Source organism: Temnothorax longispinosus, chromosome 4 (genome assembly GCF_030848805.1).
Source record: "Temnothorax longispinosus isolate EJ_2023e chromosome 4, Tlon_JGU_v1, whole genome shotgun sequence".
Taxonomy (NCBI): Eukaryota; Metazoa; Arthropoda; class Insecta; order Hymenoptera; family Formicidae; genus Temnothorax; species Temnothorax longispinosus.
In genome coordinates, this window is record NC_092361.1 from 1,151,204 (window position 1) to 1,179,038 (window position 27,835).

Consider the following 27,835-nt stretch of genomic DNA (forward strand, 5'->3'; position numbering starts at 1 on the left):
GGCCTCTCTCAGGTTTCTCTCTGACCGAGTGAACTGGAGTGAACGCTGCCGAGAAGGATTCCGGCTTCCGGGCCGCGTTCAGCAAACACAACTGTTGAGTTCGTCTTATCAACACTCTGCGTTGATTGGTTGGTTCTAAAAGTAAGAGCCAATCACGTTCGACTGCTACTGAGAGGTTTGGTCTAGTTTGGTCCGCTGAACGCGCCCCAAGGGAATAAGGGAAGCTATTCAATCGCAGGTCGCAGGTATTTCATCGCGATAAATTACTAGAATAAATTACTAGCTTCTTACATGGAACAAAATAACAAAAATATGAAATTCCAACAAATTAATGAGATTTCCAGTTTTGGATTTTAGTAATTTAAAAAAATTCATTTTCTAAGTAAAAAAAGCATCGAATTATCTTTTCATGATGATTTAGAATTAAACGTCGACTAATTTAATCGTCGACTATTTATATTAGCAAAATTTTATCAAAAACGTTGTTAATTTTGTTCATGCTAATAAAATATATATTGTAGATGTTCCTCGGCAAGTTAATCATCGATTACATTAATTGGAACTTAGTTTAATCTTGGTGTTTAATAATTCATATATAATATATTTTTTTCAATCTAATTTTTTTAATAGATACTTTAAACTATAAAGAATTAATATTATCATCCATACATTAACGCAATGATTTAATTAATTCATTCGCTCAGAATCGCTTACAGCAAAATTTTTTCAGCTATGTAAGTTATTGCAATATGTATTTTTTCCATGCATTTCCAATAATTTTTCTTTTAACTACAGTAATTCTAATAATTCTATCTATATTAATAAAATACTATGTATTATTAAGGTAAAAATAAATATTATAATATTTATAAATAATAAGTTAATCGCAGTTTGGTCGGAAGACGGACAGTGAAAGGCATACGCATACGAGGACACGCGCAATTCTCACACTTTCATCTTGTTTTACAAGTTCGACGCGATAAAGACAAGGCCATTTCTGATGGCTGCCACGTGAGGCGGAATAGAAATTCCCATAAATTAGTTTTAACGCGCATCCCGGAATATATACTCGAGATCGCGAGAGAGTGATACAGTTTCTCCTATCCCGATTCCCACGCCGTGTGTGTGTTGTTCCGTGAAGCGAACAATTAGGTAAGCGACGATCGGTGAAGTTCATCGGTTGCGCTTCTTCACGAAAAGTAGGCGATTTGAATTCGTCGATTTGAATTTGCTCCGATAGAAATGACGAAATACAATGGAAATATGGAATACGATCTACGAATTAACGACCACGACGTCGGCGGTAAAATTCACGAAAGGGAAATGTATATATGTATACAGCCGTTGGAAGCCAAAGATCCGATTTTGTCAAATAAACTTCTTCTTTTTTCCCCTTAAAATGCATTTTAATGTTTTATATTTTAGCGCGGCTCGAGCGAAAGGCGCAAAACGCAATAAGCCCGTTCTTTTTAGCTGAACCTTTTGCGCGGTTCATCTTTTCTCTTTTTCTCTCTAACGTGAAAAGAAAAAGAGGAAAGCTGTACCGAGGCAAAAAGTTCAGCTAAAAAAGAACAGGCCTTTATGTTCATATATTGTCCATTCGTGTTGCTCGTACTTTTTGCATTTAGAATCTTCGCTTTCTCTTTCTTCAACGCCCAATATATATTTATCTCGTTTTACGTGCAAAAATTTTTAGGCCGGTATTCATAGTCGTTTTTTATTTTAAGACCGTCTTAAGTAATATCTTAAAATGCTAATACGGCTTTGTGATTGGTTAATGACATCTTAAGATTGTACTTAAGACGGTCTTAAATATAAGAACCGACTTTGAATACCGGCCTTAGAAATTTCAAGCCACGCGTACAAATCTATTTTCACGCGTCTCTTCTGAGGATATTCAAAATTTGAAAACGGCGCGCTTCCGATCGACGCGACGGATCGATCGCGGAATCCGAGTGGTGGGGGGTCGAGCGGTCGCGCCGACGGCGGGCAGTGGGAGAGGGAAACGGCTCGGACTCGGGCTCTCGCCGAGCGGTGGCGTTCGCGCATCCGCCGCGAGCGAGACGACTCATTCCCGTAATGGCTGCCGTCTCTGGCGTTGTCAGTGAGTGTGCGGATGCCCGTCGCGAGTAGCTGTGCGTTGCGTCGGGAAGCTGCGTCCGTCGGTGGGTCGCGAGCCCACGAGATCTCGCGCGCGTATTGCGAGAGAGCGGATCGCGGCGGTGAGAGGCTTACACGTTTCGGCGCGGCGCGATTTCGCGCGTGACTCTTTCCTTCCCGCACCGGCGGCGATTTAAAAACGAGCGACACCGCATACCTCGAGTATACACCCTCGGTGTGTTGTGCTTTACCCCTCCACCCTCCCCCGCCTCACGTCTCTCTCTCTCTCTCTTCCTCCGTCTGTTTACCCGGGGCGCGTGACCCGTGTCGAGAGTGTCAGCGACCCGTCCGAAAATCCGCGACGGCGCGCTTCCGGCCCTCCTCCCCTTCGCCTCCCTGCCCACGTCCCGCGTCTACTACCTGATCGTCCGTCCGTTCGCGAGACGCGTCGATGAACGCAACGGCGCGTCGGGCGGGCTCTCCTTCTTCCTCTCTCCTTCGCTCTTTCGCTCGCCTCTCGCCGTCGAGTGATGGTAAACACGTCGAGTGACAGCGTGCGCGAGTGAGAGGAAAACGTTTCGACTCGTCCGGCAGTCCGAAGGAAGGCGAGAGAATCGTGAGTCTGCGAGGGGAAAGAGCGTCGTCCGGTAGGGCCGCGCGGCCAGGCGGGCCCCCGAATTCTTCCTCACGTGGTTCAAGGCCGTCTAAAAGCGTCCTCGCGGGCGTCGCGAGTGCGTGTGTACGCGCGTGCGACGCGAGACGACGGCCGCGAGAGCTGTCAGCGTCGCCGAGACTTTCCATCCCGGAATATCGAAGAGAGATACCGGGCGCGCGCGCGGGGGAGACTCTCGTCGGACAGTCTCCTCGAGCGACGACGACGACGTCCGCCAAAACCCGATGCACCGTAAGTACCCGCCGATCCCTCTAAAACTGTTATTAACGTCATGCGATTTGGAAGCCACATAGAAAAAAAAAGATTCTTGATTTGAAAATATCTTTAGTTTCGACGGAAATCTTGAAATGAGATTAAACGAAGAAACTTGCTTGATGAAGTCGTTTTCAGTTCAAGAATAACAGAAAGAAAGTTGAAATTCTTGTAAGATTATAGATTGTTGCGTATACCCCAACAATGACGCGTTAATTTGAGCATATAAGTTTTGATTTAACGTTTTCTTTTTTTTTTTTCATGCACATACCGGTTTATATTTTCACATGTTTTTCAACGATCTGATCAGAGTCTGTCCCATTTCACGATTGCGTAATTATCTCTTTTTTTCAAAAGCAAAAAAAATCTGGCCACAAAGGATTTATTCACCTTATGTTCATTTCTACCAATGTAGATTGACTTTAATCTTGGTTTGAGACCCTGCGCACAATAGAGCACATATTAGGAATAAGAACAAATATAAAATATCAGGATATGTAAATGTAGGGATATTCCTATATTTTGTCCTTTTCCATTATGTGTTACGTTTAATTATTATTTCTAATTCCGACTCGCTTGATATTTAATATTTATTAATGCGCAGGACCTTACCTTTTATCTTTTTTTTTTAATTCTTAGAACTAGAAAAAGATGAAAGGTAAGTTAAATCGAGATTAGAGTTGATCAGCATTGGTAGAAATGGACGTTAGTCTGCGCGACAGCGACGCCTTAATCTATTTTCCCCTCTAGGCGTGTTTCGACGTATCGAAAACGGGAGCTTATTCCTGGTCCTAATCTTCCCCGTGAAACGGTGGAAACGTTATTGACGTATCTCTGGACGTTTCCGCTGATTTCCTTCATCCGTCGTAACTTTCCAACTTTCTACATCACTCGTTAGTGCATCTTCCTATCTAGGCCTCGGGTTGAAATGATATTTCAGAGTCCATTTCAAGTTAATTGGAGAATTATGATTTTTGTTATCTCGTTTAACATTCCCGAAGCTTTATACCTCGTGATAAGAGCGTGATTGTCTTCCGTCGCTAATTGTACGGGAATGACTGAGCGTTTTCGTCGAGAAAAGATTGACATTCTTCTCCCGGTGTATAATGACAATTTAATTATGACTAGAAATTAATTAAAATGTCGGCTGCAACAGTGACATAATTTTCCTTACATTTATGTTACATTTGTTACGGTATCACAGTCACTATGAATGTATCATATCGCGGAAGCTGTAATAAAATCGCATTTATTTCCATAGATTTCACGAATCGTTTTAGACTAATACAGAAAGTTGTGCAGTATAAACTGGCCGCAAAGATTTTGCTGATACGATATAATATTCTGAATTAATAATCGCGCGGGTCGTTGCACGTTTCGAGATTTATTATACAGCACAAGATGTTACAAAATTAATGTCGATATTAATACCGATGTCGCACAGTTATTTACATCGACGTCGTACAATGTCAAGCGTGAAATTAAAGCTACGTAATAACAACGGCGTATGAGGTAACGACGAAGGTACAAAAGAAGTAAGCGACAAGGATGATCAACAATAATTTTTTCAATAATAATTAAAATTAACAATTTGCGTCCACGAGCGTATACGGTTTTTTTTACGAGAGTTTGTGATTTTTTCTGTTGATTAAAACGCGTCGCAAATATCCACGAAACCGCTATTTTCGTCGCTCATTAAAGCTACTTAATGTTCGCGAATCGTGAAGAACTACTTTTACAGACGTCGTTCGCAAATTGCGTCGCCTTTGTCGCGTCCTAAAACGATTACACCTGTATACGTTTGCTCAGCCGAGTATTGGCCGCGAGTCGATACGAACGCATCACGTGGATGGCGATATACTTCGCGTACATATATGTATACTGTGTCGTAATCGTGCAATGTGACAATGCGGTAAAAACGCGTCACATGTAAGTGTGGCGCATTCGGCCTTATCGAACACTTAAGACTATCAGGCTAGCGCATTGTGCGAAATTGACTTCGGCCGTCGGGTAAAAGGAAAATTTCCTGATTTGTGTGTTGCAGTCGCACAATGTATAATATAACATGCGGAGTATTCGCGGCAAATCGTATTCTAGAAACGGAAATGAGAAAATGTTCTCCAGATAACTTTAAATAAACCTAGATATGTAATATATTTTATGATTACCGATCAATACATTCACCGTAGTTATTAAGTTCAAAAAAACCGAAAACTGCAGCGTTTAGTTTGACTTCAATAGATCATTTTTCGAAAAAAATATTCAAACTTATTTATCAAATACGCTATCGAATTCTTTAAAAGTTTAATTATGCTTTTAAAATTGCTTTTTTTTTATTATTTAAATTGTTAGAAAACTACGAGTAATTTTAAATAATGGTTTCTTAAAGTACGATTAATCCGGTGCGAAAAATCGTCCTTGAGTATCACTGACGCGAATGTGTAAAAACCAATTGCGGCGTCACCGGTGTGGGCGCAAAAAGAAAACAATTTCTACGTTCTTATGATCGCTGAGATTTACATAAGGAGATTTCAGCAGATATATTTCGAAATTTTGTTCACTTTATTCGGTCTGCGTTTACAATCCCAAGATTTCCAACGATATTAGAAATCTCCAAGCCTCTTGCGTGCGATTCAATAATATTTGAATTCATGAATCCAATTTTTTTTTGTTGAAAACGTCTTTGGCACAAAAACGTTTATCTCTCCTGACGCACGAGAAGTTGACATATTCTGCTCGTTATCGCTCCAAAATGCGCGCTGTAATTTGCTTAATAAATGAAAAACAGTTTATTATAACCAGCTTATAGCCCGCTTCTCTCGTTCCTTGCGATTTCTCCGACAGGTCTGAGATATATCCGTAAAAATACGGAGAAAATATGTCAATTTACGACGGCAATTTACGCGATGTTCGTTACGTGTGAAAATGTGATTATTTGCTAGACGAGGGGAAAATCGATTTTAGTTATTCGTGATTTATAGCTTTTAGAGACGCGCGCGCGTGCTGCGTCACGATGCCTCCAAATTGCGGAAACCCGTTACCACTTCGGAGATCAGACACGGTCTGAGGCATCTTGCCTCAGTGTAATCTTTTTGTCATTAAATAAAACTGTGATTAAATGAAATATTCTGAATGTATTACACGAGTTTCAAAGAGCTATTATGCGCTAATAGATGGCCCTTACTTCGCACTGTTTCTCTAATGTTATTAATGATAGAAGTAAAAAACTTTTGCATTTTTTACGTACCTGGTCGACGATGTTTGGTCCTTATTTAATTACATATGTTAAAATTGTCATTGCAATCGTTGACTTAAGCATTCTAAAATTTAAAGTAATTATTTTCACACAAAAAATTAACTATTGTATCATTATTTGTATCATACAGACCTAATTTTATTAATTTATTTTTTATGTATGCCGAAATTAAAAATACAAGAAGTTATAAATTATTTATTATTACATATGAGAAACGATCGTATATAATTATGAAACCATTATTTAAATTAAATTAACTTTCCTGCATAGTAGTTTAAAAAGATTCGAAGATTTTGTTTTGCTTACGTGACTTTCTGACTTCCTGACAAGTCAGAAAAGAAAAGATTTCATATTAAGCGTCTAAAAAATGTTAAAGAGTGGTCTTTTGACGAAGTAGTCTTGAAAATAAAAAGCTTTAAAAACTATCTTAAAAGTACCGATGTTTTCTAAAGTCTTAATTGCGTCTTAAAAGTCGAAGACGTCTACAAGATACCCTTGTAACGTCGCAAAGAACATTTTCTAGACATTCAGGAATGTGTGTTCCCAAACGCTGCGTATGTACGTCCTTCCCGTTACATCAACGTTCGTCGCAATTTTTGACACTCGTCGATCACCTGTCGGGTGCAACTTTATTTCAGGAAGATCTGAGTCAGCCCACGAGGAGTCGTCCGCTGGCGACGAGGGGAGAACCGTGCCAAGTTCCGGTGGTACCGCGCTCTTCCTACGCTTCGTTTCGAATCTGTGACGTTATCCTGAGCCGCCCTACGGGGATAACGTTCCGTCTATGACCTACCGACTGTGATTTTCGACGCGTGACGCCACTGCCAAAAAGGAAACAAACCAGCGTCGATCGCGAACCTGCGTCTTCGTCTCCGCTTCTTTTGCCTTCCCATCTGTTCGTCGAAGACGAATGTCTTCCACGTCTGTACCAGAAACATATATGACACGATTTTTGCCGTTGTCTTGCTCCGAGATACCTATGTCTTCCTACGAATTCCAATACCCTTGACCGGCGAAGCAGAAGAATCCTCGACTTCCTTGAATTTCTCTTGAAGCACGAAATACGAAGAAAGAAAGGAGACAACTACGATATCGAGTGCTCCGAGAATGTTCCTTGACCAAGTCGCGAACGCGATTCGTTGACATTCACGTTAATCCGAATCGCATTCGAAGGCAAAGCTGCACATTGCAAAAAAAAACGAAGGTGCCTTGTTATCGCTGTCATCGCCTGAACGCATTTGAAAGCTTCGTGGGATCGTTACCGCGTTCATTCGTAGTTGAGGCAGCTTACAAAGACTTCGCTTGTCGCGGGGATACGGCAGAACGACGCCGTGACGACTGTCGAGAGGCGCGTCACCGAGCCGGCCGCTTGTGATGCGGCGCACGCAGGGCCGCTGCTACCGTCGTCGTCTCGCGTCGTCAGCTTGCGCGACCGCCTCGTCGCAATAACGGCGAAAATGTTCGGGAAAGTGCCGCCGCCGTCGAACACGCCGGGTCCGCCTAATAATAACGGCGGCCAGGCGTCAGCCAAGTCGTCGTGCATCAGGCCGGCGACGACGGGCACGGCATCCTGTCTGCCGTGCTTCTCGGTGGAGGAGACGCTGACAGTGAGCGCCGACGACAAGGTGAGACCTTGGCGACCAATGAAGGACAACGATTCCGACGATTCGCCCACCGTGGTCTCCGAGGCTCCCAGCAACTCCCTGCAGCCGCCCGCCAGTTTGACGGACGCCACTTTCGTCGCGATCGAGCCGCCTAGGCCCTGCAGGACTGACGAAACGACGACGACCTGCGCATCCGCTTGTACCAAGACCCCGGCCAAGTGTTCACCCAAGGAAGGCTCGTCGCAAGTTGGCAGGAGTCACGCCAACGCGATGCAGAAGTGTCCCGGTCAGAATTGCTCGAATTATTCCAAGACCGGCGTTGGTAGATCGCGACGACCGCAGTCTACGTCGACCGGGAGAAATTTTAACGTCGAGTCGTGTACGAGAGACTATGCGAAAACCGCGAAGAAGATTGTTGCCGTTAATCGAGAGCCTCCGAGCGGCAAGGAGCCGCATCAGACGTGTAACGAGCAGTCCAAGTGCTTGCAGGGATACGCCCCCGCGGCTACGGTCGCTGCCAAATTGTCTTCCGCGAGATCTTCCGAAACGATTCACCACACGTCGCTGCCGGGCGGGAAAAGGTCCAGTAACGAGGACCTCCTGACGGACACGTGCGCGAATTACTTCGCGATGTCGAATGGCGCGATGTCCAATGTGCCGGTCGTGAGCGAGCAGTCGTTGCACGCGCATCAGAAGCCGGCGGTTCCGAAGATGATCGACGTCAAAGACGGCGCCGGCGATTCCGCGACCGCCGTCGCGTCCTGCGAGGATAACACCTGCGACAGCGACTTCACCACTTCGACGCTATCCAGAGACTGGACGTTGAGGAGGGTCAGCAACGAGGTGCAGCAGAGCTGCGTGTCCTGCCTGCCGCAGAATCTTCCCACGGAACTGCAGTCGTCCACCTCGCCGAGAAACTACAAGGATCTCAAGGAGAAGTGTCGCGATTCTCTTTGGCGGCCTACGGAGATGGCGGAAAGTGGTGCGGTGCACGGTTTGACGGTGTGCTCGGGTGAGACGTTTCAGGACTCGAGTTCGAAGAGGCGCACCGGGGCGTCCTGTCAGGCGCTCAGGCACGCCGTCGCCTCGCTGAACCGCCTGGACGACTTCTACATGGAGAAGATCGGCGCGGGCTTCTTCTCGGAGGTTTACAAGGTAAGACGATATATTTTATTGAAATAATTATGATAAGATAGTCTCCAGAAGGTGGAGGAATTAGGGATCGATTTGCAAAAGAAATATATTAAACGCAGTTTGGATACGCTATCGACAAAATGTTCCTGCGAATGAATCTCACGTACAAAACGTATTATAATATCTCGAATATAATACGTACGTTGTTTAAAATTAAATAATTAATATAATAAGCGATTTTTACTTGATTGAATGGTAGAACGAAAATCAATCAATGCCGTTCACCAATCGAGGACGCTATCAGATTTCGGGATACTTGATCGCGATAGAGGAGGCTCGTTAGAAAGTTTTTCTCCCGTATGGCAATGTGCTCCCTCTTAATTATCGCGCCATTGTTCGTAAACAACAATCGCGAATTCGAAACGGACGCTCGCCCGTATCTCTCGGGCTGTATGGAATGCGCTATCTTTGTAGATTAATATCTCGATGGAGAGATTAGATACGCCTGCCCGCCGGCACGAACGCGTAGCCTTCGTAAAATTAATTCCACTCGTAATCACGCGGTTACTCGTCGGTAACAAGCGATCAGAAAACGGTTTTTTTTTTGTCCCGGCGCGGTTTTCCGGGAACGTTTGCCGCATTAAAACCCCCTCCGCTTTCTGTACAACTTGTCAGAGGAGAGAGATCGCCTTTTCCTTGGTTTCTTAAGCCATAAAATTCTCTATCGATTACTCGCGAAACGGTGGAAGCTGCGGAGGAGGGTATTTTTCATTCGCGAGTCAGTGATTCTGAGTCATTTGAGCGATATATTACTCCGCGAAGCTAACACGATAAAGATATAACTTTTACCGCATAAATAGCGAAAGGAGAAAATAAAGTGTTGGTAAATATTTTGCGCAAAATCTCAGGGTAAATAGAAGTTACAAAAACAAAAACAATCCACTTATTACCTGTCTTCGCGTTACGAAATTCTACACCAATTGCTGCCACAAAAAGTAGGAAACCACTTGGGTGGGAATTTTTCATTTGGCAAGATAGCGGTTCTACGTTAAACCGTTCCAAGTTAAACCGACGAGATCTCTTGACAACTGAAAATATTTTCAGCGGACCGGACTATTTGGACGAAGTGCAGCCCACTTGCTATAAAACGCACTTTTCTATAAAATTTCATGGTCACTGTACATACAGTGACATTTACGTTTGCGGACGCAGAAGCGACGTTGCGACTTAAGAATACTGTCGCAGTAGCTTACGTAAATCGTTGTGTTTATTTGCAGCGAGCAGAAGCACGTAATTATTTGTAGGGTCTCAGCCTTGACTTCATTTTTCTTGATTGATATCAGGATTCTATAAAAATTACTTGCTTCAATAAATAGATTTCTCAATTGGTTTATTTAGGATGTTGCGGAAATAAGAAACGTTTGAAAAACATTTTTATCGAGTTTAAGACAGTTACATGTATCTTAAATGAAAGTTACGAAAATTACATGAAAAAATTACATTCTCGAAATAAATCTTGAACGAGGTGTACGATATAAATGTAGAAGTAACAGATGCGCAACTATGGAGAGTGGCAATTAGAATTAGCAAGCGGAAGTCTCGTAAGCACGAAATGGACGTAAATAAATTATATCGCTTTATCTATCGCGCTATTATCGTAACGATGAATCGACGAGACGGGCATGTTGATGCGAGATAGAGTCGTGTAGCAATTTTGCGGAAATCGATCGAAATTCGCTTGTCGAGTCGCGCGACACGCCGCATTCTGCGTCTCGCGAGGAGATTTATGCACGCGTCTCTCTCTCTCTCTCTCTTTCTGTCCCTCCTTCTCTTTATCGATCTAACTTCACCGCGTGCAAGTGGTAAAAGTGGCCGGAAAGCTGCTCCAGTTCCACGATATTCATTCCGTGCAGGCTGCAATTTTGCGCATTTGCCGGCGATTGCGGCAGATGCGCCCGTCGCGTCGAGGTGACGGCTGCGCTGGACTGCCTACCTACCTACCTACCTACACCACAAGTCAGCCGAGCCGATCCGGGACCTTGAGAAGTATGCCGCGGCTTCTCCGGCGTGGATAGGCGCGTTATAAATAGGTCAACAGGAAATTGAGCACGCTCCGTAGTGACTACGGTGATTCCTCCGGCGCAGCGGTGCGCAAACCTCGGACTTGGCGCGATTACGCAGCCCTTTGGACACTTCCCGTCACGAGTGACTTTTTTACAAAATTGGGCATTTTTATTTTATTTTTATCCGAGAGTCATTAAATCGGACTAAATTAATTGTAACAACCAAATGATTCCACCTCACTCTTACGAGCTTCAATTTCGAGAGCTCCGCGGAATAATAATTTCAACGTGCTCTTTCTCTCGTCTTTTCTTCGTTGCCTCCGGCAAGGATAATATTTTTCTGTTCCGCCAGATGTTGGATAGCGCACCTCTGCTTGAGCGCATTAGCGAGACCCTCGTTTAAAAATAAACTTGTGCTTCTCGATGTTATCGCGGACAGAATCGATCCTGTCGTTTGTGCCGTAGGTCAAATTCTACTTGCAATCTCCTTTCGAATGTGACTAATATTATTAATCGGAAGGATGACTAATGATTGGGTGAGTAACGGGCTGTCATGTAATTCTATTGATATAATTGCTCGCGATTTATTATATTGTCAAGTGACATGCATAAATTTTGGTAGACATGTAATAATTTCAAGCTAAACAAACAAAATTTGATAAGAGTGACATACCTTCTTGAAATATTTCGTATCAGTTAAATACTTAATCAACTTATTAAATATGATGAAATTTAAATCCTAATAAGTAATCTTACAATAAGACAAAATAATAATTAATTTATAATAAAGTAAAAATTAAGTAAATTATTAAATTTCATGATTTTGTTGATCAAAATAACGTACAGAAAAAGAACTATATATTTATTTATTTTATATCTCTTTTTTATCTGGATTATAAGTTTTTTGTTGAGATCTATTTTACATAACGAGAAATTTGTAAAAAGGGTAAATTACGAGTCTCGAAAGAAAATTATTATAATTATGATAAAACCGAAACATTTCGAAAAATTTCGAAAGTTAATCGCAGCCGAGTTAGGGTCAGAGGGGCTCAGAGGTCGTGCATTCTTGGCACGATAGCGCAATTGCCGTGCCAAGAGTTTTGAGCAAGTACATCAATTTTCTAGCCGAGCATGCGGTCGCATGCTCTTTAATCACCAACCGCGAACCAACTTACTTACAAAATCCGCGTCCGAACGGTTCGTTTGATCCCAAGCTTAAACGTAGGATTATCGCCAAAATCAGAATTAGAATTTGTGAAATTGGCGGAAAATGAAGGGGTTATACTTGGAAATTTTCTTCTATATATAGATTTACAGATATGAGAAACCTGAGATAGAAGAGAGAATCAAGTGTGTTCTCTGTGTAAATAAAATATAAGACATCGGTGAAAATAGAATTCGGGAAAGCTTTCAGGGAAATGAGACACGACATATTTAAAGGTTTATTCAAGTATACAATATACTGCACTGCGTGTATGCGAATCTCAATAGAATATTCAGTACCGTTATTTATCCAAAACTACAGGTATTAGATATGCATAGCAATGTAGTACCTACATATATCTATACGTCTCAATCTTCGCTTGTTCAAGTTGATCGATTAAGCTGCCGCTTCGTGCAAGATTCCGCGATTTCTCGCTCTAAGAATGATGAAACTGGAGAGTTTGGAGTGAGTCGCGTAATGATGATCGTCACTGTTGTTCTCACGGACAAATTGTTGTAAATGAGTGAAGGTTAAGTGAATTAGTTTTCATCGATCGATAGAAATTCTTGAAACTTTTAAACGTTGCGGACATTTGATTAATCGCGTGTCTTTTATATGATCACATTTAGACGTTGACAGCTAGCATTAACATTTACGGTATACTATTTTAAATGAGTATAAAATATATCTGTTAAAAGTTTACTGTATTGATAATGGAAATTTATTTGGGATATTTTAATTTAACATTAAAGATCAATATCGATAATTAATGAAGAGGATACAATTTTTTTTATTCTTTCCTCGTGCAAATTCTTCGATTGCAAAATTCGAACAATAAAAGGAGGATGAGTGATAAGTTGGCATTGACAAAAATTGCACATTATAACGATCGCCATCAGAAAGGCCGGTGATAAGCCGCCGATAAACAACGATAAACGACAGTAAATGCTGCACTTGTTGAACTTATTTTATCGACCACAATATAGATAACGAATAATCTAATTTTTAAATCGCTTCCGCTTCTCAAGCACAGATTTATTTTGATTATTTTGATTAACTTATTGCTTCGAATATATTCCAACTTACAAGAAGATTGAGAAGCGAGTCTCTTCATAGCGTGAAATTCACGAAGGATTAAAACAAGATAGGAGGAAAGGATCAAGCGAAAGATGCTGGGGATCTATTTTTAAACCGCGCGACGAGCTTCCATATGCGTAGTCGTGTCTTCGTGTATCGCGACGAATCATAATGCGTGTATCACGATGAATAACAAGTCAGTTGAGTCTTTTCAGCCGAATATCGAGCCAAGTTTACTTGTTAGAGTAGCTTACAGATATTATATCAACACTTCTTATCCAGATTAATTTGTAGAATGCGCGTTACACCATTCTAAATGTTGCCAAATGTAATTCTGACATTTCTGACTTTAATTTTGGCTTTACAATATATAAGAAGATTGTTGTTTCTCTTTAGGCAGCATATAGACATTATATGTGGAAACCGTTATTTTATTAATAACACATCCTTTAAATGGATATTTAGAGTCGATCTTTTTTTAGTGGAAAAATTGAATAAGCTTTGTTACAGCTTTAAATTTGTTCCAACGTGGAATAATCTTGGAAATATCTTGGTAACCAAATCTCGCATTTAAATTTTGTTTAAGTTGTAAATTGAAATTGTGCCAAGATTAAGCTTGCTCTATTTGCGTCTTTGAAGCTTCGTGGGCGAAAAACTTTTTATTTATATCTTACAACTTAAAAAATTCTATTATTAGGACTGTTGACTCGGTAGAAACGAGATGTTCCGTGTATAAAACGCGAAATATCGTACAGGCGCGTACGATCTTTTGCCGATCGGCGGTCAGCAGGCCAATTTGCAACACAAAGCCGTATTGTGGATTACGGCGTGTGACCGTTCGAAGTTTCGTGTCGCATCGAAGGACGCAATTCTGTGAAACGAACGGTCCGCCTAGCCTTATCTTTTCCCATTAACCGTGATGTCTCGCATGAATATTGCATAAGGTGCATCCGAAGTGCGCATTCCGTCGACGTCGCTTATCGCGCGGCGCATTTCGGCCCCCGGAGGAACGTCTCGCGAGCAATTGCGCATTACGCAACCGACCGACCCGACCGTCCATTGCGAAACTGTCGTTGTTGCGAGGAAACGAGGTGGTGCGCCTCCTCGCTCGAACGAGGCCTGTTGAGAGAAACAAGAGTCTTGCGAGATGTTCTCAGCATCAGCCCGCCGAGGAGGAGGAGCAAGCCTCTCTTCCTCTCGTTTGTTCTCCGCCGTTCATTCCACCTACACGCGCGTTCCCATCCTTCCTGCTGGCTCATATCCTTTGATGCGGGTCGCCCGCAGACTCGATAGAATTTCCCTTCACCGAGAGGCCTCTCCTCGATATCACCGTTCGTTACGTGCTCAATTACGGCTCTCATTCTGCGCTCGGCCACTTGATGGAAAAAAGACAGTAATCATCATCACGAAATTAGGACTTATCTATTTCTATGAATAAGAATCGCATCCGTTCCATGTGTGAATCCCGTGTGACTCTCTGCTTTCAACGTCCAGCTAGAATTTTCCAAGCTCGGCGTTTATTTCTGTATAATTATTTACCGTAAGATATTTTTATTAAACATACTTGAAACACACACAAAATAAACTCTTTCACTTGCTCGCTGAGAAAAACATCAGTTTCGTCGAGAAATCATTAACTATGAGGAAGCTCCATTCTCGTACACCTTGTATGCGACTGTCCCGATCGTGATTTCACGCCGGTGGCATCAATCCTCGATCGGGCGAAAGTCTCAACGCGGGAAGATCGGAAGGAATCCCCCCGTTCGAATTCTCTTTAATCGCGCTCACCACCGACGCAGACAAATCGCCGCGTCGCGTCGTCGGAATGCAATTATCCACGCCGGTAATCCCGCCGAAGCTTCCATGGAACGGTATGCGCGAGCGACAGCGAGCGGGTCCGCTGCGCTCGTAGTGAAAACGCAGTGTATTATCGATAATGACACGCATAATGGTTATAGCACGCGGTTGTACTGGCGTTGCTCGGGGAGTCGGCGGACATGGAAGAGCCGGCTAAGAATGAACGCTCCACCGATCGCGCGTGATGATCGAGACCGCGGACTCGAACATCGTGAACGTCGCGATGACTCGATATGCGAGTGTCTACGCGAGTAATGGGCGAAAGTCCAGTTCGATAGATATAACATGACTGAAGATAAAGCTTCGTAATCTAGTTAATCGCTCGGTAATATTTCCTACGATTTCGCAAATGGTCGTATTTTATTTATTCCCAGAACAGATTCGCAAAATCACAACTGGAATTCGTGTAATTGATTTATTTATTTGCTCGGAGCGCTGAAAATTTACATCGAAATATCAATTATCATCATTTGCCTTTGGCAAACTCGTACGTAAAGAACAGGGAAAACACGAGATCGAAGCAAAATAGGAGAATCTTACAGCAAAATATACAGATTAATATATATATATATTTTTTTTTATTACAGAAGATTGATTTTTATTATCTTTCTTATTTGGACATATGATTATCTAAATATAGATTATGCGTGAGATTAAAATAGCGCGGTTGCGTTGAAATTGTAGCAATCTCAACTTTATGGCGAATCGTCGAAGCAACGGTTTTCCAAGAGCGTCATTCGTGCCATTTGCCTGACCGTTCCAGCCGTTCGCGTCGAAACATTCGCCGCGTTCGCCATATACGTAATCGCCGCTATGAAAATCGCGATACAGTTTGCGTTCTCCTAATTTCTCGCCTTATAATTAATTTGAAACACCTTGTGAAATCGTGAGTAAACGGAAAGTAGAAACTTCCTGAAAAGAAGCGCTATTTAATTAGTTCCATAGGGAAGCGAGATCGATCGATAATACAATTATTTTTATCCGCAATTATTAATCATTGCTATACCTTCATTAAGAGCCAGATTATAATATAATTAAGTCTTTTAAATTTCGTTTTTGCCACATTTAGGGGTTCAACGTATCTCAGAAAACATTTCCTGCACGATTTTTAAAAGCCTGTAGCTTCAAATATATTATTTCTAAAGCAAAATGTCGTTTGCTAGATTAACCGCGTGAACTGCCAAACTATCGGTCTTACGGTAACTTTCGATGGAATTAATCAGTTAGCAGTTATAATTGAGAATTAAAATTTTATGATTACGAGGTACCATGTGGAGCGGAAACTTTGCAAATGTCGTATTTCACGGAACCGACGATATTAATTGCGAACTCACGTTCTTCCTAATTAAAATTGACAATGGGCAGACATTCCGGATGTTTTAATTACGAAAAATAAAATTTCATTGACCGTAACCAAGATGCCGAATTAACTGGCCTCAATTAAAATATAAACCGATAAAAGAAAACGGAGAGGACCATATTTCTGCCAATTTCTTATCATTATATTATTTGAAGAAAAATGATAAATTTGTGAAAATATTTAACTTCTCTTTAGAAATCTAATGTTTACTTCACACGAATCTGAAACGCGAAAGAAAATCTTATTTCTTTTTATAATTTATACTTTTCGATGTAATATGAAATGTCATACTGTGCATAATTATGAAAAAGTAAGGCGAGAAAAAAATGATAACTGTTATTGCGCTTCTTAATCCATTTATTATTCTTTCTTCGTGCAACTTTCGTTTCCATGTAAAACTATGCGCATCAATTAGAAGATTTTTACTGCGCGAAATATCGAAACGGTCCATATCGCGTGAATTTTTAATAAATAATTCACGAACGCGATTAACGGTTCCGACTTCGGCGATGAGCGGCCGAGCGACGGAGATTCGGCCGGCATATCACCTCCGCCGCCGCGCTCGGCTCCTCGTCCGTCGGAAACGACGACCTTGCTTGTGACTCAAGAGTTCGCAGGCAACACCGGCATTTCCTTCCCCCCTCGTGCCGAACGAGAATATGCTGGAAGTAAATGAGAAAGCCGGTCACGGCGCGCTGGCCATGGAGTACGAACACTCTCTAATGAGTCTCGCTCGCTCGGTCGTTCGCTCGTTTTGCCTTCCCCGCGATTCGATTCGTTACCGTTCCCACCTGCGCGACACACGTGCGTGTCGAGGCTCCGCATACTTCCGCAGCCAAGACTGCAAGTCGTATTCGCGGAGGCGTTCGTCTGCGGCTCGTAAAAACTATTCTGCATTCTTAAAGAGGAGAGGTTTATTCTTCCGGTTTTTCTGTACGTTTAATCTCCGATTTTATTTCAGTAACGTGTAAAAGGTCGCTTTTCGTTATTTGCGAATCAAATTTTTACAAGACTTTGACACTTTTTTGCAAAAAAGTAACCAATTCTCCGCTGAATTATGTTGAAAATATTGTGATGTCGGCTTTTGCGTCACTGCTTTTATTTTCAACTCAGCAAGCTGATATTCATAATTGTTAACTGTCAATGAGCAGGACTGAGATTACCTGAGATTGACGTCATTTAAATGTAGGTTGCACACATTTTTCTTTTACTTATTCTGGATAATTATATACAGAGCGATCTCGCTGTCGCGTACGCAACGAGGAAACGTAGATGGGAGTGACAATCTTGGAATTCTGAGATTATTACTCGCGCGAGATAGTCGTTAACTAATATCTAATCGACTGACGGCGATCGGTGAGAGAAACGGGAAAAGAGCGCGTGAAATCGTCATTTATTATTTAATAAATATACTTGTGACATGGTAAATTTCTCCGCGGCGAATATGTGCGCGCGTGACAAGTTCTCTTCACTACCGCTTGACCGGCGTCATACCTTCCCTTCTCTTTCCTTCCTATAATTACGGAGATCATGAATCGACACACGATGAAATTGTGATTATATTAATCGATACGATGTATTAATCATTTCTATCGCTACTTCTCTCTGTTTTTATTTAAATCTTTTTTTTTTCTTATTTTTTACTTGCGGCATCTTTTTAATCGTCGATATTTTTTTCATTTGATTTTATTTGGGGATTCTTGAGAGCATTGTTAGTGCGGAAACAATACCGCATTGTAATTTAAATTATTTGGTATTGTCGCGGTACTTTTAAGTAAATACGAACTCAACAATTGACCTGCTGCGCGATATATCAAAACTTAAAATTCTCGGAATGCTCGTTTAATCGTTTTCAGCAATGTATGGAAAACATTTCTTATACCTCTGCATTCACATGTCATAATTACGCATACATATCCGTGTGGCTTGCATTGCGTGCGATATATCTAGGTTTCTGTTAATTGTTATTAGACGGAAGCAGAATGCGCGGTATGCGTTTCGCGAGGCACATTTCGGTACATCTGCCGTTGAAAAAAAAAGAAGAAAAGAAAATGCTCGAGAATGCCCTATCTCTTGCTCGCGATCTTTAGAAATAAGGAGAAAGTCCCGCGAGACACGCGCCGTGAGAAAGAAATCGATCGATACATTGTGCGTTTGTTCGTACGTTCGTTCGCCTGAGAAATTCTCATTCATTGTGCGTTGTCGTGACCTTGACTATCACTTCCTCTCGACATTTATTCCCGACGTCACGACACGGGGCTGTGAATAATCGCCGCGCGTTTCTCGTTTGCCGGGATTAAGAGTCTGCACGCGGGTCGCGCTGAGCGAGCGATGCAGTTGACCTTTGCCGCAGTTGCCGCAGCTAATAAAATCCACTTTGACAGACATTTTTCCTGCTTCTGCATAGCACGCGCGTTCCGTGTCAACTTTTAATTAATTACGTTTTTTTTTGCGGATTTATATTAAATTAATTTATACGCTAATGGTCATCGAGTATCAAATGTTGGATCCTGAATAGTTCAATTCTTGAAAGTCTCGTGAAATAAACGTCGTTTGGTTGTTTTTTTTTACAAAACTTTTATTTTTGTGAAATAATTTTAAGTTATAGTAGTTGGCACACGGTAATGTAAAATAAATGTAAAATGTAAAATAAATACGTGATAATGTAAAATAAATACGAAGCCAAGTGATATCTTTCAAACGCAATCTCTATTATATGTCGCTTATCGTGGAATAATGTTTAGTAGTCACGACTATGCCACCGCATAAAAGTTTAGTCATGTATTACTACATTTTGCAGACTTGCATTCTCATGAAATCCAATTTTCCGTAATCATAGAGGATGTTAGCAGTCACGAAGACTCGTGTACTTCAATAAACGTTAAATGAAGACATATGGCGAGGGAAAGATCTAGAGCCGTTAGGGAGGATTTTGTAAAATTTAAAGCCCTCTCCTCCTTCATCGCCGCAACTTACGTAACACGAAGTCTATAACACTGTAAATAGGTATCACTTAAGTTGTATATTTCTGGCTAAAATTGGCGATAAGGTATACGATAAAAAATTATAGCCGTCGTGCCGTTATGGCTCGTGTGCTAATCCGTAGAATGCATTTGCATGTGAGTGCAGTTAACCTTTAGCGAGCGGTCGCGGCATGTGGATTTCCACCTGAAAAAGTTTGGGCCTAGAAAGTCCCTCGCACGTCCGGTTTCTCCGCTTATATCGTTTTTAATCGATTTTCGCCACTTCGCGGATTCATAAATATTTATATTTTCACGAATTTCTCAAATCTCGGTGCCGCACCAACAATTTTCGCAAAATGTTACGTCAGTTGTAACGCGTAATTAAATGAATCTCATGAAAATATTTTTATATTGCTCTTGTTCTGGAGAAATTATTTTGCAGTTGCCTTTCGGAGATTAAAAGCGAATGTTTCTCTTTAGAAAAGTAAATCGTATTGTGGTATGTATCATAATTAATTAAGCAATATCTACATTTCTTATAACATTTAACGCCTCTTACGTCATATAATTGAATTAAAATTAATATTAGTAAAAGTGATTTAATGAAAAAGCAAAGGCGTGTTACTGTGATTAAATTTGTACGTTTATTACAAAGTGAAAGACCACACAGTTTTTATTCTTTTCTATATTTATTTAAATAAAATTTTATTAGATCGCATATATTATAAAGTTACAAATATTTAGTCTAATGTTGGTTAATATAGAAACGAAAGTTCAAGTACGTATTCTCCTCCGAGTTTCCATCCTCGTTTCTGCATCCCCTATTTAGCGCTTTTCATCTCTTGGGCGCATTTATAATTAGACGGTTGACTGCGATGATTGACGGTGATTGCGAACATACGAGGCAGAGACCTTTGCAAAGAGGGCTTTCGAGCTTACAAAATCCAGCAGTGCGCTTGCTAATTGGTTCGCTGCTCTTAATTGCACCATAGCTTCCCGGAACGATACTTGATAGATGAAGTGTGTTTGCTCTTCTCTCCGTTCTCATGAAACGAGCCCTTCAGTGACTGAATCATCTGAAAACCAATAACTTTATTCAACAAAACTTTCTTTCTCTCTGTAGAGTCTGTAGAGATAACGAAAGTTAACGATTTGAAACTGTTACAGCTTTCTAATTTTAAGAAAATAATTATTATGAAATATTTGCATTTAGTCAGTCTGATAATACATCAGCATTTTATTTGTTATTGTTTGAGATAAAAATAGCCAATGTTACCTTGGAACTCCGAAACGTCAGGTTCGACGAAAATGGTATGTGAAAAAAATAGTTCTCTTGCTTCTACTTACAAGAGAACTGAAGCTGATTGTTCCAGGTTTCTAAATTGACATATCTCTCAGTCACTATCTCAATATCTCGTTTTCAAGTAACGGCGAGTAGCTTTCGTTTTATTTAATTTTCCTCTTGTGTACACCGATCGTCCTTATACGCAGCCTCCTCCGCGTGTGGGTGAAAAGGCGCGAAACGTGTCTCGCATTACGCATGCGGCGCTCCAAGGAGGCATTAATCACTCACTCGCTACAATGTAATTACCGTGCGTGCTTTCTCTCCGCGGTCATATAAACACAATGGCGCGTAGTGCGTAGAAAACACGCAAGGCCGATGCTTTCCAGACAATGGGAATTATTCAAATGAATCGGCGCAGGTGACCAGCAGCATCGTCCGATCCTCCTATCGGTTGATTCACTAGCTATCTATATTGCATCCGCTTCCACGTTTATCTCTTTTTTTTTCTTTTATGTATATACATCTATCAAAGAGAAAGAGGAAAATATTAAATGATACACGAGTCATCGATCATCCTGATTTTCATAGAATTTTTCTCCAATATAATTATGATTAATGAATTTCTGATAATGAGGTGTAATACGTAACGTAGAGCGTATATTTAAACTCGTAAACGTATTGGAATGATTGAACGCCGCTGTACCGCTATAAATACATTCGACATTTATTTTCATATTTGGCGAAGAAATTGGGGTACCCCGCTGATCCGCAAATGCAACGTGCCTCATTACAGATCCAATCGTTTATTACACGCGCGTTCGAGCAGGATCAATTACGTGCTTGCAATTTCGCCGCAATTTGCGACGAAATAAATGAAGGGATAAATGGAAGCCCATGACTTGCGTGTCCGCGTGTCACGTATTAATGAGTATTTATTCGATGATAAAGTTATAGAGGATCTTTAACTTCGCGTGAAGAAAACCGGTGAAGCGTTTCGATTGCAACTGATTTATATTTTGAGTACTTTTACTTATTCGCTGACATCGCCACAGCATTACGATAAATATAAATGCTAAATATTCTCTCATTATGATCATTAATTCTCCGGTGTTTTAATTTAAAATAAAGAGTAATCTGATCGATGTTTAATATAAAATATTGAAAACTCGCAAAACAGGTGCATGACTCTTGTGAACAATTTTGCTAAGGAAAGATTGATCACAAATCGATCAACGAAACTTCCAAACGAAAGGTACATTGGAATATCCTATATATACTTTACACGGAGAAAAACTCGTGAAACGTGTTCTGCAAAAAAAAACGGCGTGAAAGGTTTTCAGGAAACGGCGAAAACGAGCGTGACGCGCGACGTGAACGGACGTATGACACGTTCGATTTTTCGTCCGAGCGGAGTTTTGAGCGAAAATAAAAATCGTCGGCGTTTTTAAACGGCGCTTTCTTTCACGTTCTCTCTCCCTTTTGTCGCGAGGCAGCAACGCGATTCGCAGTCGTTCTGTTTACGACGGACTCTCGGATTCCGTCTCTCGTATTCGTCACAGTTTGGCCGCGACCCAACTGGTGAGCCGGCCAAGGAATCCTGGCCAGATTCCCCTCGGATATTATTCTCGACTTTTTAACCCCCGAAATTTCCATCTCGCGCGCCGCCGACGCCGGCTGCGAGAGAGAGGAGGCTCTCTCCCTTTTCTCTCTCTCTCTCTCTCTCTCTCTCGTGTTTCGCGTTTCCATTTTCATCACCTTTCCCGCCTCATCTCCGGCTGACTTCTTTTTCGAGCCGAGACGAAATTCGAGATGAACGGTAAAACGCGCGCGAGCGCTGGAATGTAAAAGAGCGCATTACGCCTTTCAGCGCCGCGAGGATCGGCTGGAGGAGCAGGAGTTGATGTAATCCAGTGGTCCTTAACCCTGGTCGGCGTCTCGCATCTCTTGGATTCTCGGAAGACGCTTTCGCGCCGTCACGAGGAATAACGCGCGTCAAATTCTCGATTTTATCTACGCGCGAGAGCGCGCGGTGTGTGCATAAATGTGAGATCGCACTTTTGCGTTATCACTGCTCGAAAAATTTACGACTGCGTTTCTCGCGGCTCGGTGGGGGCGACTCTCTAATTAGGAATTGCTTACGATAACTAGAAAGATAATTTACTCTTTTAGTGCCTGTGTTATGTATATAGCGTGCAATATACACATACAGTACATATATCTTATCAACGTAAAAGATTCTAGTAACAGGTTCGGTATAGATACATGTTAATGATAGTTTCCTTGATCGATGATAATATCTCCTCAGTAAATGTTTTATGTGCTTCTATTAGATAATTCTGTAGTGGACTCGATTTCTCAATTTATTGTAGCGTAATATATAGGAACTTGTGAAATCCAATTCTCCCAATAGTATTTCCACGGAGGTCGCCTTTCCTCCGCGATAATCAAAATTGCTAGTGAAGCTCTGCGGTGATTGCACTCATTAGGCAACCGCGCGGCCAGCTTTCAAGGCTAATAAAAGGAATTGCGGCCCGTATGTCCATTTTCCGACATTGAACGATGCTGCAAGCAGCAGCACGGCCGGCGCTTTTACGAGCGCATCTTACGCCGGCCAGATGCCATGCCACAGTTTCATTAATAAGTTTCTCTTTCGCGAGAATAATATCGCTTCGGCGTTCTCTCGCGCGTGTTACTCGTGCCACGTGAAACCGGGACGACCGGGAATCTTCGTTTCGTTGGCGAAGCGATGAGAAACGCATCTGTCGCCGTCGTCTTTGAATACTCGAGCGGTTCACCAGTATTGTGCAAGATGTGCCAAGATAAAAATTTTTTACTGAATCGAAGAAAAATCGACTTTTTTTATATTGCATTAATGATGAGAAAATAATAAGTCTTAAAGTAACGGAATTTTAATTTATAATTTAATTAGTGCGAGACACTTGAAATTATAAAAAAGATGATATAGTTTCTCATATATTTAAAGAAGAAGATTCCGTATTATCTCATGGTTGTCGTTAAATTATTAAATGATTATGATGTATAAGTTTCGCGAGAAACGTACAAACGTTTCGCACAATCATCACGATGGATAACTTCGATGCATTAAGGTCATTCTCGGGAAATGCGGTTACAAATTATGTAGGCCTCTGTCTTAATCGCGCTTTAGTGAATCATAGAAATTTTACATCCTGTAATTAACTTGCAGGTATACAAGCACATTATGACATTGCTCACAAATAAAATATATGCAAGGCCACGTGCCAAGTCCTACGCACAACTTTATCTTTTTGTTATCTACATCGGCCGGAAATATTTTATTCTGAATTCTAATAGATTTTACCTAGCCTGATCTTTATTTTTATATATATATTCGGCAAAAATATCCTAAATTCTATATAAGACTTTGGCGAAGGTTTTATAGAATGTCTCAAGATAGCGCAATTTCGGTCGAGAAACGGCGCTCTTGCGCTTGTGACCTCGGAAAAATTCGTAACGCAGGGAATCCGTACGGTTACGTATACACCTGTCGCATGATCTAATGTCAATAAGACTGCATACCGTAACATGTCACTAACCCCTGTGCTCGCTTCGTTTTTCCAGGTTACCCACAAAGTGACGAGTCAGGTGATGGTGCTCAAGATGAATCAGCTGGCGGCGAACAGGCCGAATATGCTGAAGGAAGTCCAACTCATGAACAAGCTCAGCCATCCGAACATACTCAGGTAATTGAGGCGCGAGAATCGAATCCGGTTCACTTTTGCACAGGTGAAACTCCGTTTTGCGATCGAAGAAAATCGCTCGGCCGTACGTGCCGAATTCGATGAGGACGATAAAATGAATTTCTACCCGCTCTGCTTGCCCGCTTAATCCTTATATATATATGTTGCGAGCAAACGGGCATCGACCCTCTTTCACGCGAGCTGTTTCAATTCGAGCAAAATTTCAGAACGATAGACGATAAGAAACATGCGCGATGTTGCGATAGCAAGCCGAGAAGAATACTGTCACAACTCAAAAAATTTCGATTTTTTTGTTATCCCCGTAAAAAGTATGATGTCTAAGGTGTCCCTTACATGTTATAATAGTGTCACAAGTCTATGCGAAATCTGCTGCACGAGACAGAAATGTCGTTATTTTTTTAGACCGGTTTCCTGGATGAATAGTGTCACAAGTGAATTACAGCCGACCTCTTCAAGAAGCAGTATAAGTTTTATTATAACAAAATGTCGTAATTGTAATTGCGTTAGTTATTTCACAATTAAAAGAAATTCAATTAAATTTGTTTTTCCTCTTTCTTGAAAATTGTATATTTTTTTAGTTGTGACAGTGTTCTTCTCATAGATTCAACGACATCAACACTAATCATTAAAATGCTACATTTTATTTTGCTCTTTATAACTGATTATTTTTATATAAAAGTATTATATTAAGTAAAATTCTCTATATTCTTCATACTTTTCCAAGAATTGCACTATTTATTATGGCCTGTTTACAGCAAAACTCTCGTGCTTGCGCCTCACGTTTGTTTCGTGTCTTGTCGCGAATCAATTTAAGACCTTCTTTCCGGCATCGTGCCAAAATTCTGGCACAAGATTCTCGTATCAAGTGACTCCACGGTGTTAGCGAAGCACGTGGCGACCGTGTACTTGGAGTAGTTCGTCGTAATCGACACCAATCCAAATTGTAGAATGGTGTTATCGTATGTTTGATTTATCGCCGGGCGATTATATATATCGTTGGAATTCCTCTCGCTTGGAAGATCGCTGAAATGGGTAAAAAATTAGAAAAAACGGTATTACGCTTTAACTACACTCGTTACGAATTACGACATGATACGTCGCCTAGCGGTAACGGCGTTTAGCTCGGCACGTTGTACCCGTTGCGAAAATTCTTGCTAGGTGCATAGCAGAGAGCAGAATCCAAAGTGCATAATGCATTACGCGTGTTATAACATTTTTCATCCTATAACTAGTGAAATTAGGTGTGTAGTCATTCAATTTATGTCAATAGTTGTATGTTATTTTATATCTCGAGAAGACATTTCATCTTTTACATTTTTAATTTTAATTGTAATCGTTTGCATATTACGAGAAACATTCAATATAATATTTTATTATTTTTGCTTCAAAAATTTATTTTGCTAAAAAAAATATTTTCAATTATTTACATAATAAATATGAATTATTTAATATTTTGAAAATTATTGTTATCTCGATGCTTTTGTTAATTAATTTCCAACTTCGACATGCGTTCGAATAATTGTACTTTTTGCCAGATCTGGAATTGATACTGCATCTCTGCGAGCATCCATCACAAAGTCCACTGCGCGAGATAAAAGCGAATTCATAGTTTGGGATATGAAAAGTTCGCAATGTAAAGACGGCTTTTTGCGGTTTTCCATTTTTGTTTTCGGAAATCCAATGCCTCCCGGTTATGACATAACCGTTGCTAGCGCGACGACGCGTTTGACGGAACGCGCCACGACGACAACGCATTCCGACGTTATAAACGGCTTGGCCCAGATTCGGATACGGTGTTTACCCGTCGCGGACCTAGCGGATCTTATTTCTGGCATTTCCCTCGGCGAGGCCGCCGCGAAAACTCCGCGGGTCCTCTCAGGATCGTCCGCTTCGCGGCAACCCGGCTGACTCAGCCGTAAAAATAGTTATCATCTTCACTTGCGGCATTTGCCGCGGGTGTATCATGACACCCGCGCGCTCGTCACGTTGCGTCGTAACCGGAGTTGCTATAGCGCGATAACGTCTATACGGGATACCTTGCATTAATTTCAGGAAGTGTTGACGTTGCGCAAGGTGTGTTCTAAAAAGAGGCATCGGTATTTTTAAACAGCGCCTGACAGCAATAACACGACATAAACATCCGCTTTGTGTGTTCGATTTACCTCAATTAAATTTCTCTTCAATTTCAATAAATAAATAGTTATGTTGAAATATTAAAAATTATCTGAAATGTAAAGCCTTCTGTTACACAAATGCTTCAATTGTTCGGCTAATTTGAAGTCTTTTTCGTGATTCGTTAAAAGTACAGTTGGTTATCTTTTATATATATATTCAAGTTAATGAAGTACTTTGGCATTACCATGTCGTTTATCAACGATTATTGCCACATTCCACCTATCAGTAACTAATATTTATTTTCAAGAAAACAATAGCGTTTCTTTGACAGATTGTTGTTGTGCAATATAGTCATTATATTTTAATAATATATTATTGACACAATATTTTTTATGACATCACTGCTGTAGTGCATAATCAGATACCGCAATACTTTCGAGGAATCGACCGTAAACATCGGTGTTGTAACGTCAGGCGTATCGAGTATTCGACGTAGTATTGTTACAGCAGCATCTCAAACATCATAATGCTTGGAACGACTTTGTGGGTTAGACAATCGGTGCGCCATCGCTCTCACGACTGAACAAAAACAATCGGACAATGTCCGAAAATATCCCGCGTCTTCAAGAACTCCGCATGATTCTTGTCTCCCCTCGAATGTGCTCCCGATCGATTCGCGGATACTCGTTACACGCGCGAGAACGCTCTTTTACATAATATTTGGCCTGCGGAAAATGAATTCGTCTAGACGGGTGAAAGAGAAAACGTCGCTCTGGCGCTCGACTAGTAGATAATGACGCGGCATAGTCAGACACTCGTATCGACCACCGTGCACTTGGCATCGGACTTTCGATTTAAGTGCATCGTGCGCGGTTGTATTATGATTTGAATCGAAATCAACAGAGGAATGAATTATACACATATCGCTGTAAAATAAGACAAGATACTCAGTCAGTCTGAAATAAAACGAATATATGCAGAGCGGAAGCAGAATGGCCGGAAAAGTAAAGGGTTGAAAGAGAGCGGCAATTTTATAAGATTAGCTATACAATTATCTTGCCAATAAATCATTTTTGTTTTATTCGCTTATATTGATGTGTACCTTCGTTCGCCTTATCATCTCGACTTTCACTCTCACCAGATGTATAATCT

General features: G+C 41.2%; 1 protein-coding gene across 1 annotated transcript in view; it reads left to right on the forward strand.

Annotated features, from left to right (window-relative positions):
• The first annotated feature begins 2,058 nt into the window (after window positions 1-2,058).
• Cdi (center divider) overlaps window positions 2,059-27,835 on the forward strand; it is a 31,775-nt gene continuing 5,998 nt past the window's right edge. Inside the window, exons 1-3 of the mRNA XM_071775244.1 lie at window positions 2,059-3,004; window positions 6,920-9,040; window positions 24,429-24,550. Coding sequence (XP_071631345.1) covers window positions 7,739-9,040; window positions 24,429-24,550 — 1,424 coding nt within the window. The 5' untranslated portion in view covers window positions 2,059-3,004; window positions 6,920-7,738. The remainder of the gene's footprint in view (window positions 3,005-6,919; window positions 9,041-24,428; window positions 24,551-27,835) is intronic.